We start from the raw sequence: 12,992 nt of genomic DNA on the forward strand, positions 1-12,992 counted from the left end.
GAAAATCCCCAAATTCCCCCAAAAAATCCGCCCTGAAAATCTGCAAATTCTCTGAAAAAATCTGCCCCCAAAAATCCCCAAATTCCCCGAAAAATCTGCCCTGAAAATCCCCAAATTCCCAGAAAAATCTGCCCCCAAAAATCTGCAAATTCTCAGAAAAATCTGCCCTGAAAGTCTGCGAATTCCTCGAATAAATCTGCCCCCAAAAATCCCCAAATTCCCAGAAAAATCTGCCCTGAAAATCCCCAAATTCTCAGAAAAATCTGCTGTGAAAATCTGCAAATTCCTCGAATAAATCTGCCCCCAAAAATCCCCAAATTCCCAGAAAAATCTGCCATGAAAATCCGCAAATTCCCCCAAAAAATCCGCCCTGAAAATCTGCAAATTCTCTGAAAAATCTGCCCTGAAAATCTGCGAATTCCTTGAAAAAATCCGCCCTGATAATCCACAAATTCCCAGAAAAATCCATCCTGAAAATGTGCAAATTCTCACAAAAAATCTGCCCTGAAAATCCCCAAATTCCCCCTGAAAAAAATCACAAATTCTGAGAAAAAATCTGCTCTGAAAAATCCCCAAATTCCCCCCAAAAAATCCCCAAATTCCCAGAAAAAATCTGCCGTGAAAATCCCCAAAATTCCTTGAAAAAATCTGCCCTGAAAATCCCCAAATTCCCAGAAAAATCCGCCCTGAAAATCCCCAAATTCCCCAAAAAAATCCACCCCCAAAATCCCCAAATTCCCAGAAAAAATCCTCCCGAAAATCCCCAAATTCCCCCAAAAATCCCTCAATAAACATCCCCCAATCCCCCAAATCCCCTCCAAAAATCCCCTAAAAATTCCCCAAAAATCCCCCAAAATCTCCAAAAAATCCCCCTAAAATCCCCCTAAAAATCCCCAAAAAAATCCCCGAAAAATCCCCAAAAATCCAAAAAAATCCCCCAAAATCCCCAAAAAAATCCCCGAAAAATCCCCAAAAATCCAAAAAAAAATCCCCCAAAGTCCCCAAAAAATCCCTTATAAAATCCCCAAAAATCAAAAAAATCCCCCAAAATCCCCCAAAAATCCCTTATAAAATCCCCAAAAATCCCTTATAAAATCCCCCAAAACCCCCAAAAAATCCCTTATAAAATCCCCAAAAATCAAAAAAAAATCCCCGAAAAATCCCCCAAAAATCTCTGAAAAATCCCCTATAAAATCCCCCAAAAAATCCCCCCAAAATCCCCAAAAAATCCCCTATAAAATCCCCAAAAATCCCCCAAAAATCCCCCAAATCTCTCCAAAAATTCCTTTAAAAAAAAAAAAAAAACAACAAAAAAAAACCCCAAAAAATCTCCCCAAATTCTGCTGAAAAATCCCCCCGAAAATTTCCCCTAAAAATAAAATCCCAAAAATCCCCCAGGGACCCCTTGAGTGTCACTGTCCCCGAAGTGTCCCCAATGTCCCCAATGTGTCCCCAATGTCCCCAACGTGTCCCCGATGTGTCCCCAATGTCCCCAATGTCCCCAATGTCCCCAACGTGTCCCCGATGTGTCCCCAATGTCCCCAATGTGTCCCCCATGTGTCCCCGATGTCCCCAATGTCCCCGATGTCCCCAATGTGTCCCCAATGTGTCCCCAATGTGTCCCCCATGTGTCCCCAATGTCCCCAATGTCCCCAACGTGTCCCTGATGTGTCCCCAATGTCCCCAACGTGTCCCCCATGTCCCCAACGTGTCCCCAATGTGTCCCCAATGTGTCCCTAATGTTCCCAATGTCCCCAACGTGTCCCCCATGTCCCCAACGTGTCCCCAATGTGTCCCCAATGTGTCCCTAATGTTCCCAATGTCCCCAACGTGTCCCCGATGTGTCCCCAATGTCCCCAATGTCCCCCATGTGTCCCCCATGTGTCCCCCATGTGTCCCCAATGTCCCCAACGTGTCCCTGATGTGTCCCCAATGTCCCCAACGTGTCCCCAATGTGTCCCCAATGTCCCCAATGTCCCCAATGTGTCCCTGATGTCCCCAATGTGTCCCCAATGTGTCCCTGATGTCCCCAATGTCCCCAATGTCCCCAACGTGTCCCCAATGTGTCCCCAATGTCCCCAACGTGTCCCCAATGTCCCCAATGTCCCCCATGTGTCCCCAATGTTCCCAATGTCCCCAATGTGTCCCCAATGTGTCCCCAATGTCCCCAATGTCCCCCATGTGTCCCCAATGTCCCCCATGTGTCCCCGATGTCCCCAATGTCCCCCATGTGTCCCCCATGTGTCCCTAATGTTCCCAATGTCCCCAATGTCCCCAATGTCCCCAATGTCCCCCATATGTCCCCCATATGTCCCCAATGTGTCCCCAACGTGTCCCCGATGTCCCCGATGTCCCCGATGTCCCCCCAGGACGCCTCCATCGCCCACCGGTTCCATGTCATGAGGGAGAAGCACCCGGGGAAGTTCAACAGCAGGTGGGGATGGGAATGGGATGGGATGGGATGGGATGGGATGGGATGGGATGGGGCAGGGATGAATGGGGACAGGGATGGCGATGGGGACGGGGTGGCACTGGCACGGTGGTGGCCCCATTCCTGTCCCCATGTTGGCCCCATCCCTGTGGTGTCCCTGTCCCCATCCCTGTCCCCATTCCCACTCCATGGTGTTCCCATCCCTGTGGTGTCCCTGTCCCCCTGTCCCCATCCCCATCCCTGTCCCCATCCCTGTCCCTGTCCCTGTCCCTGTCCCTGTCCCCGTGTCCCCATCCCTGTCCCCGTGTCCCCATCCCTGTCCCCCTGTCCCCGTGTCCCTGTCCCCATCCCTGTCCCCATCCCTGTCCCCGTGTCCCTGTCCCCATCCCTGTCCCCCTGTCCCCATCCCCATCCCTGTCCCCATCCCTGTGGTGTCCCCATCCCTGTCCCCATCCCTGTCCCCCTGTCCCCATCCCCATCCCCATCCCTGTCCCCATCCCTGTGGTGTCCCCATCCCTGTCCCCATCCCTGTCCCCATCCCTGTCCCCATCCCTGTGGTGTCCCCATCCCTGTCCCCATCCCTGTCCCCATCCCTGTCCCTGTGTCCCCGTCCCCATCCCTGTCCCCCTGTCCCCATCCCTGTCCCCATCCCTGTCCCCATCCCTGTCCCCGTGTCCCCATCCCTGTCCCCGTGTCCCTGTCCCCATCCCTGTCCCCATGTCCCTGTCCCCATCCCTGTCCCCGTGTCCCCATGTCCCTGTCCCCATCCCTGTCCCCCTGTCCCCATCCCCGTCCCCATCCCCATCCCCGTCCCCATCCCCATCCCTGTCCCCATCCCCGGTGTCCCCAGGATGAAGAACAAGCTCTGGTACCTGGAATTCGCCACCTCCGAGTCCCTTTTCGCCACCTGCCGCAGGCTCGGGGACAACCTCAGCGTGGAGGTGCGGGGGTGTCCCCACCCCCGGGGGGTGTCCCCAACCCCGGGATGTCCCCAACTCCAGGGGTGTCCCCAACTCCAGGGGTGTCCCCAACTCACGGGTGTCCCCAGCCCTGGGGGTGTCCCCAACCCCGGGATGTCCCCAACTCCAGGGATGTCCCCAACTCCACGGGTGTCCCCAACTCACGGGTGTCCCCAGCCCTGGGGGTGTCCCCAACTCCAGGGGTGTCCCCAACTCCAGGGGTGTCCCCAACCCACGGGTGTCCCCAAGCCCTGGGGGTGTCCCCAACCCTGGGGGTGTCCCCAACTCCAGGGGTGTCCCTAACCCAGGGGTGCGCCCAAGCCCCGGGGGTGTCTCCAACGCCGGGGGTGTCCCCAAGCCCCGGGGGGTGTCCCCAACCCACAGGTGTCCCCAACCCAAGGATGTCCCCAACCCCAGGGGGGTGTCCCCAACTCCAGGGGTGTCCCCAACCCACGGGTGTCCCCAACCCCTGGGGGTGTTCCCAACCCACGGGTGTCCCCAACTCCAGGGGTGTCCCCAACCCACGGGTGTCCCCAAGCCCTGGGGGTGTCCCCAACCCTGGGGGTGTCCCCAGCCCAGAGGTGTCCCCAACCCAAGGGTGTCCCCAACCCACGGGTGTCCCCAACCCCTGGGGGTGTTCCCAACCCACGGGTGTCCCCAACCCACGGGTGTCCCCAACCCCTGGGGGTGTTCCCAACCCACGGGTGTCCCCAACTCCAGGGGTGTCCCCAACTCCAGGGATGTCCCCAAGCCCTGGGGGTGTCCCCAACCCTGGGGGTGTCCCCAACCCACGGGTGTCCCCAACCCTGGGGGTGTCCCCAACCCAAGGGTGTCCCCAAGCCCCGGGGGTGTCCCCAACCCTGGGGGTGTCCCCAACCCACGGGTGTCCCCAACCCAAGGATGTCCCCAACCCAGGGGTGTCCCCAATTCCAGGGGTGTCCCCACCCCCGGGGGGTGTCCCCAACCCCGGGATGTCCCCAACCCACGGGTGTCCCCAACCCACTGGTGTCCCCAAGCCCCGGGGGTGTCCCCAACCCACGGGTGTCCCCAACCCAAGGATGTCCCCAACCCAGGGGTGTCCCCAACCCAGGGGGTGTCCCCAACCCAAGGGTGTCCCCAAGCCCCGGGGGTGTCCCCAACCCTGGGGGTGTCCCCAGCCCAGAGATGTCCCCAACCCACGGGTGTCCCCAACCCCTGGGGGTGTCCCCAGCCCCGGGGGGTGTCCCCAACCCCAGGAGTGTCCCCAACCCCGGGATGTCCCCAACCCACGGGTGTCCCCAACCCCGGGGGGGTGTCCCCAACCCTGGGGGTGTCCCCAATTCAGGGGCATCAGCCCCGGGGGTGTCCCCAACCCAAGGGTGTCCCCAACTCCAGGGATGTCCCCAACTCCAGGGATGTCCCCAACCCCAGGGTGTCCCCAACCCCGGGATGTCCCCACCCCCCAGATGTCCCCACCCCCGGGGATGTCCCCAAGCCCTGGGGGTGTCCCCAAGTGCCCTGCTCCCCCCTAGGTGGGCGGGACCCCCCTGGAGCTGCGGGGGTCCCTGGAGGGGCTGGCGGTGCTGAACATCCCCAGCGCCCACGGGGGCTCCAACCTGTGGGGGGACACGCGGCGGGGACAGGCGGCAGCGCCAGCGACAGTGCCAGGGGAGGGGGTGGCACCCAGCGTCACCGACCCCGAGAGCCTCAAGAGCTGCGTGCAGGGTGGGTGACAGCGGGGACCGGGATGGGGACACGGGGAGGGGACAGGGAGGGGGGGACAGGGAGAGGGACACGGGGATGGGGACAAGGAGGGGGACAGGGATGGGGACAGGGACACCACGGGGATGGGGATGGGGACAGGGATTGGGACAGGGACACCACGGGGATGGGGATGGGGACAGGGGGATGGGGACACGGGGAGGGGACAGGGAGGGGGGGACAGGGATGGGGACAGGGGGATGGGGACACGGGGAGGGGACAGGGACACCATGGGGACGGGGACACCATGGGGATGGGGATGGGGATGGGGATGGGGACACGGGAATGGGGACAGGGAGAGCACGGGAATGGGGACAAGGATGGGGACAGGGATGGGGACAGGGACGGGGACACCATGGGGACAGGGATGGGGACAGGGAGGGGAATGGGGACAAGGAGGGGGACAGGGATGGGGACAGGGACACCACAGGGATGGGGACACGGGGATGGGGACAGGGAGGGGGACAGGGAGAGCACGGGAATGGGGACAAGGATGGGGACAGGGATGGGGACAGGGACAGGGACACCATGGGGACAGGGATGGGGACAGGGATGGGGACACGGGGATGGGGACAGGGAGGGGAATGGGGACAAGGAGGGGGACAGGGATGGGGACAGGGACACCACAGGGATGGGGACACGGGGATGGGGACAGGGAGGGGGACAGGGAGGGGAATGGGGACAAGGAGGGGGACAGGGATGGGGACAGGGACACCATGGGGACGGGGAAAGCACTGGAATGGGGACAGGGATGGGGACAGGGACAGGGACGGGGACAGGGACGGGGACAGGGACACCATGGGGACAGGGAGAGCACGGGGATGGGGACAGGGATGGGGACGGGGATGGGGACAGGGAGCGGGACAGGGACAGGGAGGGGGACCGGGACACCATGGGGACAGGGATACCATAGGGACAGGGAGAGCACAGGAATGGGGACAAGAAGGGGGACAGGGATGGGGACAGGGACACCACAGGGATGGGGACAGGGACAGGGGGCACCATGGGGATGGGGACAGGGATGGGGACACTGAGGGGTCTCCATGGGGATGGGGACAGGGATTAGGGACAGGGACACCACAGGGATGAGGACAGGGGACACCATGGGAACGGGGACAGGGATGGGGACAGGGATGGGGACAGGGATGGGGACAGGGACGGGGACACCACAGGGATTGGGGACAGGGATGGGGACAGGGATGGGGACAGAGATGGGGACACCACAGGAATTGGGGACAGGGATTGGGGACAGGGACACCACAGGGATGAGGACAGGGGACACCATGGGAATGGGGACAGGGATGGGGACAGGGACGGGGACAGGGACAGGGACACCACAGGGATTGGGGACAGGGATTGGGGACAGGGACGGGGACAGGGACAGGGACACCACAGGGATTGGGGACAGGGATTGGGGACAGGGATGGGGACAGGGACGGGGACAGGGACAGGGACACCACAGGGATTGGGGACAGGGATAGGGACAGGGATGGGGACACCACAAGGATTTGGGGACAGGAACAGGGACGGGGACACCACAAGGATTTGGGGACAGGGACGGGGACACTGAGGGGCTGGGGATGCCGTGGGGGCAGTGCCAGCGCGGTGACGCCGGTACCCCCCCCCAGATTTGGGGGACGGGCGCCTGGAGCTGGTGGGGCTGGAGGGGGTCCTGGAGCTGGGACAGATCTACACCGGGCTCAAGAGCGCGGGCACACGGCTGGCAGCGGGCGCCGATGTCACCATCAGGTGACACCAGGGTCCTGGGGGGTCCTGGGGGGGTCCTGGGGGGGTCTGGAGGGTCCCAAGGGGGTCCCAGAGGGATCTGGGGGGTCCCTGGGGAGGTCTGGGGGGGTCTGGAGGGTCCCAAGGGGGTCCCAGAGGGATCTGGGGGGTCCTGGAAGGGTCCGGGGGGGTCTTAGGGGGTCCCAATGGGGTCCCAGAGGTTCCCAAGGGGGTCCCAGAGGGATCTGGGTGTTCCCAAGGGGGTCCCAGTGGGATCTGGGAGTGTCCTGGGGAGGTCTGGGGGGTCCCAAGGGGGTCTGGAGGGTCCCAAGGGAGTCCCAGAGGGATCTGGGCAGTCCTGGAGGGTCCCAAGGGGGTCCCAGAGGGCATCTGGGGGGTCCTGGGGTGTCCTAAGGTGGCCCCAGAGGGATCTGGGGGGTCCTGGGAGGGTCCGGGGGGGTCTGGGGGGTCCCTGGGAGGGTCTTAGGGGGTCCCAAGGGGTCCCAGAGGTTCCCAAGGGGGTCCCAGAGGGATCCGGGCAGTCCTGGCGGGTCCTGAAGGGGTCCCAGAGGGATCTGGGGGGTCCCTGGGGGGTCTGAAGGGTCCCAAGGGGGCCCCAGAGGGATCTGGGGGGTCCTGGGAGGGTCCGGGGGGATCTGGGGGATCCCTGGGAGGGTCTTAGGGGGTCCCAAGGGGGTCCCAGAGGGGATCTGGGCGGTCCTGGGGTGTCCTAAGGGGGCCCCAGAGGGATCTGGGAGTGTCCTGGGGGGGTCTGGAGGGTCCCAAGGGGGTCCCAGAGGGATCTGGGGGATCCTGGGAGGGTCTGGGGGGTCCCTGGTGGGGTCTGGAGGGCCCCAGGGGGTCCCAGAGGGGATCTGGGCCTTCCCAAGGGGGTCCCAGTGGGATCTGGGGGGTCCCTGGGGGGGTCTGGAGGGTCCCAGGGGGTCCCAGAGGGATCTGGGTGTTCCCAAGGGGGTCCCAGGGGGGTCTGGGAGGTCCCTGGGGAGGTCTGGGGGGTCCCTGGGGGGGTCTTAGGGGCTCCCAAGGGGGTCCCAGCGGGATCTGGGAGGTCCCTGGGGAGGTCTGGGGGGTCCCAAGGGGGCCCCAGAGGGATCTGGGGGGTCCTGGGAGGGTCCGGGGGGGTCTGGGAGGTCCCTGGGAGGGTCCGGGGGGTCCCTGGGGGGGACTGGAGGGTCCCAAGGGGGTCCCAGAGGGATCTGGGTGGTCCTGGTGGGTCCCAAGGGGGTCCCAGAGGGCATCTGGGGGGTCCTGGGGTGTCCTAAGGGGGCCCCAGAGGGATCTGGGGGGTCCTGGGAGGGTCCGGGGGGGTCTGGGGGGTCCCTGGGAGGGTCTTAGGGGGTCCCAAGGGGGTCCCAGAGGTTCCCAAGGGGGTCCCAGAGGGATCCGGGCAGTCCTGGCGGGTCCTGAAGGGGTCCCAGAGGGATCTGGGGGGTCCCTGGGGGGTCTGAAGGGTCCCAAGGGGGCCCCAGAGGGATCTGGGGGGTCCTGGGAGGGTCCGGGGGGATCTGGGGGATCCCTGGGAGGGTCTTAGGGGGTCCCAAGGGGGTCCCAGAGGGGATCTGGGCGGTCCTGGGGTGTCCTAAGGGGGCCCCAGAGGGATCTGGGGGGTCCTGGAAGGGTCCGGGGGGGTCTTAGGGGGTCCCAATGGGGTCCCAGAGGTTCCCAAGGGGGTCCCAGAGGGATCTGGGCAGTCCTGGAGGGTCCCAAGGGGGTCCCAGAGGGGATCTGGGAGGTCCCAAGGGGGTCTGGAGAGTCCCAAGGGGGTCCCAGAGGGATCTGGTGGATCCTGGGAGGGTCCGGGGGGGTCTGGGGGGTCCCTGGGGGGGTCTGGAGGGTCCCAAGGGGGTCCCAGAGGGGATCTGGGAGTGTCCTGGGGGGGTCTGGAGGGTCCCAAGGGGGTCCCAGAGGGATCTGGGGGATCCTGGGAGGGTCTGGAGGGTCCCAAGGGGGTCCCAGAGGGGATCTGGGAGTGTCCTGGGGGGGTCTGGAGGGTCCCAAGGGGGTCCCAGAGGGATCTGGGAGTGTCCTGGGGGGGTCTGGAGGGTCCCAAGGGGGTCCCAGAGGGATCTGGGGGATCCTGGGAGGGTCTGGGGGGTCCCTGGTGGGGTCTGGAGGGCCCCAGGGGGTCCCAGAGGGGATCTGGGCCTTCCCAAGGGGGTCCCAGTGGGATCTGGGGGGTCCCTGGGGGGGTCTGGAGGGTCCCAGGGGGTCCCAGAGGGATCTGGGTGTTCCCAAGGGGGTCCCAGTGGGGTCTGGGAGGTCCCTGGGGAGGTCTGGGGGGTCCCTGGGGGGGTCTTAGGGGCTCCCAAGGGGGTCCCAGTGGGATCTGGGAGGTCCCTGGGGAGGTCTGGGGGGTCCCAAGGGGGCCCCAGAGGGATCTGGGGGGTCCTGGGAGGGTCCGGGGGGGTCTGGGAGGTCCCTGGGAGGGTCCGGGGGGTCCCTGGGGGGGACTGGAGGGCCCCAAGGGGGTCCCAGAGGGATCTGGGTGGTCCTGGTGGGTCCCAAGGGGGTCCCAGAGGGCATCTGGGGGGTCCTGGGGTGTCCTAAGGGGGCCCCAGAGGGATCTGGGGGGTCCTGGGAGGGTCCGGGGGGGTCTGGGGGGTCCCTGGGAGGGTCTTAGGGGGTCCCAAGGGGTCCCAGAGGTTCCCAAGGGGGTCCCAGAGGGATCCGGGCAGTCCTGGCGGGTCCTGAAGGGGTCCCAGAGGGATCTGGGAGGTCCCTGGGGGGATCTGAAGGGTCCCAAGGGGGCCCCAGAGGGATCTGGGGGGTCCTGGGAGGGTCCGGGGGGATCTGGGGGATCCCTGGGAGGGTCTTAGGGGGTCCCAAGGGGGTCCCAGAGGGGATCTGGGCGGTCCTGGGGTGTCCTAAGGGGGTCCCAGAGGGATCTGGGGAGTCCTGGGGGGTCCCAAGGGGGTCCCAGAGGGATCTGGAGGGTCCGGGGGGGGTCTGGGGGGTCCCAGAGGGATCTGGGGGTCTGGGGGGGGGGTCCTGGGGGGTCCCCAGGCCACGGCTGGTGGCCACCAGTGACGTCACCCTGAGGTGACACCGGGTCCTGGGGGGGTCCTGGGGGGGTCCTGGGGGGGTCCCGAAGATCCCAGGGGGGTTTGGGGGGGTTCCCAGGGGGTCTCGGGGGGGGGGTTCCTGGATGAGGGGGGGTCCCCACGGCCGCTGAGCCCGGGGGTCTTCGCAGGACCTCGAAGCCCCTCCCGATGCAGGTGGACGGCGAGCCCTGGATGCAGCCGCCCTGCACGGTACGGGACCCCCTGAGACCCCCCAGGGACCCTCCCGAGACCCCCCCGAGACCCCCCGAAACCCCGGAACCCCCCCGAGACCCCACCAGACCCTCAAAACCCCCCCAGACCCTCCAAAACCTTCCAAGGACCCCCCTAAATCCCCCCCCCTCGGACACCCCCAGACGCCCAAAACCTCCCCAAAACCCCCGGGAACCCCCCGAGACCCCCCCAAAACCTCCCCAAAAACCCCGGGACCCCCCCGAAACCCCCCCAGACCCCCAAAGCCCCCCCAAAACCCCCCCAGACCCTCAAAAACCTTCCAAGGACCCCCCTAAATCCCCCCTCGGACACCCCCAGGACCCCGGGACCCCCCCAAAACCCCCAGGACCCCCAAAACCTCCCCAGCCCCCCCCCAGACCCTCCAAAACCTTCCAAGGACCCCCCTAAATCCCCCCCTCGGACACCCCCAGGACCCCGGGACCCCCCCAAAATCCCCGGGACTCCCCCGAGACCCCCAAACCCCCCCAAGACCCCCAGACCCCCAAAACCTCCCCAAAACCCCCCCCCAAAACCCTCGGGACCCCCCCCAAAACCCCCAGGACCCCCAAAACCTCCCCAAACTCCCCCCAGACCCTCCAAAACCGTCCAAGGACCCCCCTAAATCCCCCCCTCGGACACCCCCAGACCCCCAAAACCTCCCCAAAACCCCCGGGATCCCCCCGAGACCCCCCCAGAACCCCAAAACCTCCCCAAAACCCCCCCCAGGACCCCTCCGAGATCCCCCCCCAAGATCCCCAGACCCCCAAAACCTCCCCAAAACCTCCCCAAAACCCCCGGGACCCCCCCGAGACCCCCAGGCCCCCAAAAGCTCCCCAAACCCCCCCCCCAGGACCCCTCCGAGACCCCCCCCAAGACCCCCAGACCCCCAAAACCTCCCCAAAACCCCCCCAAACCCCCCCAAACCCCTCCCCAGGATCCCCAAATCCCCTCCAGGTCCCCCCAAATCCCCTCCAGGACCCCCTCAGACCCCTCCAAACCCCCCCCAGGCCCCCCCCTCCGAGCCCCCTCCCCATTTCAGATCCGGATCACGCACTGGAACCGCGTCCCGATGCTCATGGCCCCCCCCTCCCGCTCCGGGGGCTTTTTTGGGATCAAGAAGAGCCCCCCCGATCTCTGAGGGGGTCGGGGGGGCCCCCCTGAGCCGAGCCCGGCCGGGGGGGGCACAAACCGACCCCAATTTCCCCTTTTTTCCCCCTTTTTTCCCTTTTTCCCCCCATTTTTTTCCCTTTTTTCCCCCATTTTTTTCCCTTTTCCCCCCTCATTTTTCCCCTTTTTTCCCATTTTTCTCCGTTTTTTCCTCATTTCTCCCTCTGGATGCCCGAGCTGGGGGTGGGGTGGGGTGTGAGAAGCCCCCCTCCCCCCCCACTTCTATTTATTCCCCCCCCCACCCCCCAAATTTGAAGTGCCTTTCATGGGAATAAATGTGGGAAACAGGCGCGGGTTGTGACCCCAAAAAAACCCCTAAAAAACCCCAAACCCCCCCCCAAAAAAACCCCAAACACTCCCGGGATCCCTCCAGGATCTCCCCCAGACCCCCAAACCCCACCACGACCCCCGAAAATCCCCCCAAATCCCCCCCAAATTCCCTCGGACACCCCCAACCCCTTCCCTCCCCCCCCCCAAAAAAAAACCCCAAAACCCCCCCGGATCCTTCCAGATCCCCCAAACCCCCCCCAGGGCCCCCTCACACCCCCCTAAGCTCCCCCTGGACACCCCAAGACCCCCCAAAACCTCCCCAGGCCCCCCCAAACCCTCCCAGACACCCCCAATCCCCTCTTGGGACCCCCCCAGCCACTCCCAGACCCCCAAACGACCCCAATTCCTGCCCTTTTTTCCCCTTTTCCCCCATTCCCCCCCATTTTTCTCCCTCTTTCCCCCCATTTCCCCCATTTCCCCCTTTTTTCCCCCATTTTCCCCCTTTCTTCCCCATTTTCCCCCTTTCTTCCCCATTTTCCCCATTTCCTCCCCTTTTTCCCCCCTTTCCCCTTTTTTTCCCCCCATTCCCATTTCCCCCCATTTTCCCCCATTTCCCCCCTTTTTCCCCCCTTTTCCCCCCATTTCTCCCCCCATTTTCCCCCCCATTTTCCCCCCTTTTTTCCCCTTTTTCCCCCCATTTCCCCCATTCCCCCCTTCTCCCCCATTTTTCCCCATTCCCCCATTCCCCCCCCTTTTTTCCCCCATTTTTCCCCCTTTTTCCCCCTTTTTTTCCCATTTTTCCCCTTTTCCCCCTTTTTCCCCCATTTCCCCCCATTCCCCCCCATTTCCCCCCCATTCCCCCCATTTCTCCCCTGCTTTTCCCCCCTTTCCCCCCCTTCCCCCCCATTTCCCCCATTTTTCCCCCATTTTCCCCCCATTCCCCCCCTTTTTTCCCCTTTCCCCCCCATTCCCCCCCTATTTTTCCCCCATTTCTCCCCCCTTTCCCTCCATTTTCCCCCATTTCCCCTCTTTTTCCCCCATTTTCCCCCATTTCCCTCCCATTTCCCCCCTATTTTTCCCCCTTTTCTCCACTTTTTTCCCCATTCCCCCCCATTTTTCCCCCTTTTTCCCCCATTTCCCCCCCATTTTTCCCCCCTTTCTTCCCCATTTCCCCCCATTTTCCCCCCATTGCCCCCCCTTTTCCTCCCATTTTTCCCCCTTTCCCCCATTTCCCCCCATTTCTCCCCCCTTTCCCCCATTTTTCCCCCTTTTCCCCCCATTTCCCCCCATTTTCCCCATTTTCCCCATTTTCCCCCATATTCCCCCTTTCCCCCCCATTTCCCCCCTATTTTTCCCCCATTTCCCCCCTTTTTTCCCCCTTTCCCCCCACTTTCCCCCATATTCCCC

General features: G+C 63.7%; 1 protein-coding gene and 1 pseudogene across 6 annotated transcripts in view; both read left to right on the forward strand.

Moving 5' to 3' along the window:
* Window positions 1-11,542, forward strand: part of DGKA (diacylglycerol kinase alpha) — a 40,526-nt gene extending 28,984 nt beyond the window's left edge. For all 6 annotated transcript variants that reach the window (XM_068998814.1, XM_068998812.1, XM_068998813.1 and 3 more), the window contains 6 exons: window positions 2,370-2,434; window positions 3,282-3,372; window positions 4,902-5,094; window positions 6,759-6,879; window positions 10,067-10,127; window positions 11,188-11,542. In XM_068998814.1, the coding sequence (XP_068854915.1) occupies window positions 2,370-2,434; window positions 3,282-3,372; window positions 4,902-5,094; window positions 6,759-6,879; window positions 10,067-10,127; window positions 11,188-11,286 (630 nt within the window). In that variant the 3' untranslated portion in view covers window positions 11,287-11,542. The remainder of the gene's footprint in view (window positions 1-2,369; window positions 2,435-3,281; window positions 3,373-4,901; window positions 5,095-6,758; window positions 6,880-10,066; window positions 10,128-11,187) is intronic.
* LOC138100962 (DNA-directed RNA polymerase II subunit RPB1-like) lies at window positions 1,456-2,231 on the forward strand (annotated as a pseudogene).
* Window positions 11,543-12,992: the final 1,450 nt, after the last annotated feature.

Source organism: Aphelocoma coerulescens, unplaced genomic scaffold, assembly GCF_041296385.1.
Source record: "Aphelocoma coerulescens isolate FSJ_1873_10779 unplaced genomic scaffold, UR_Acoe_1.0 HiC_scaffold_175, whole genome shotgun sequence".
In the NCBI taxonomy this organism is placed as follows: Eukaryota; Metazoa; Chordata; class Aves; order Passeriformes; family Corvidae; genus Aphelocoma; species Aphelocoma coerulescens.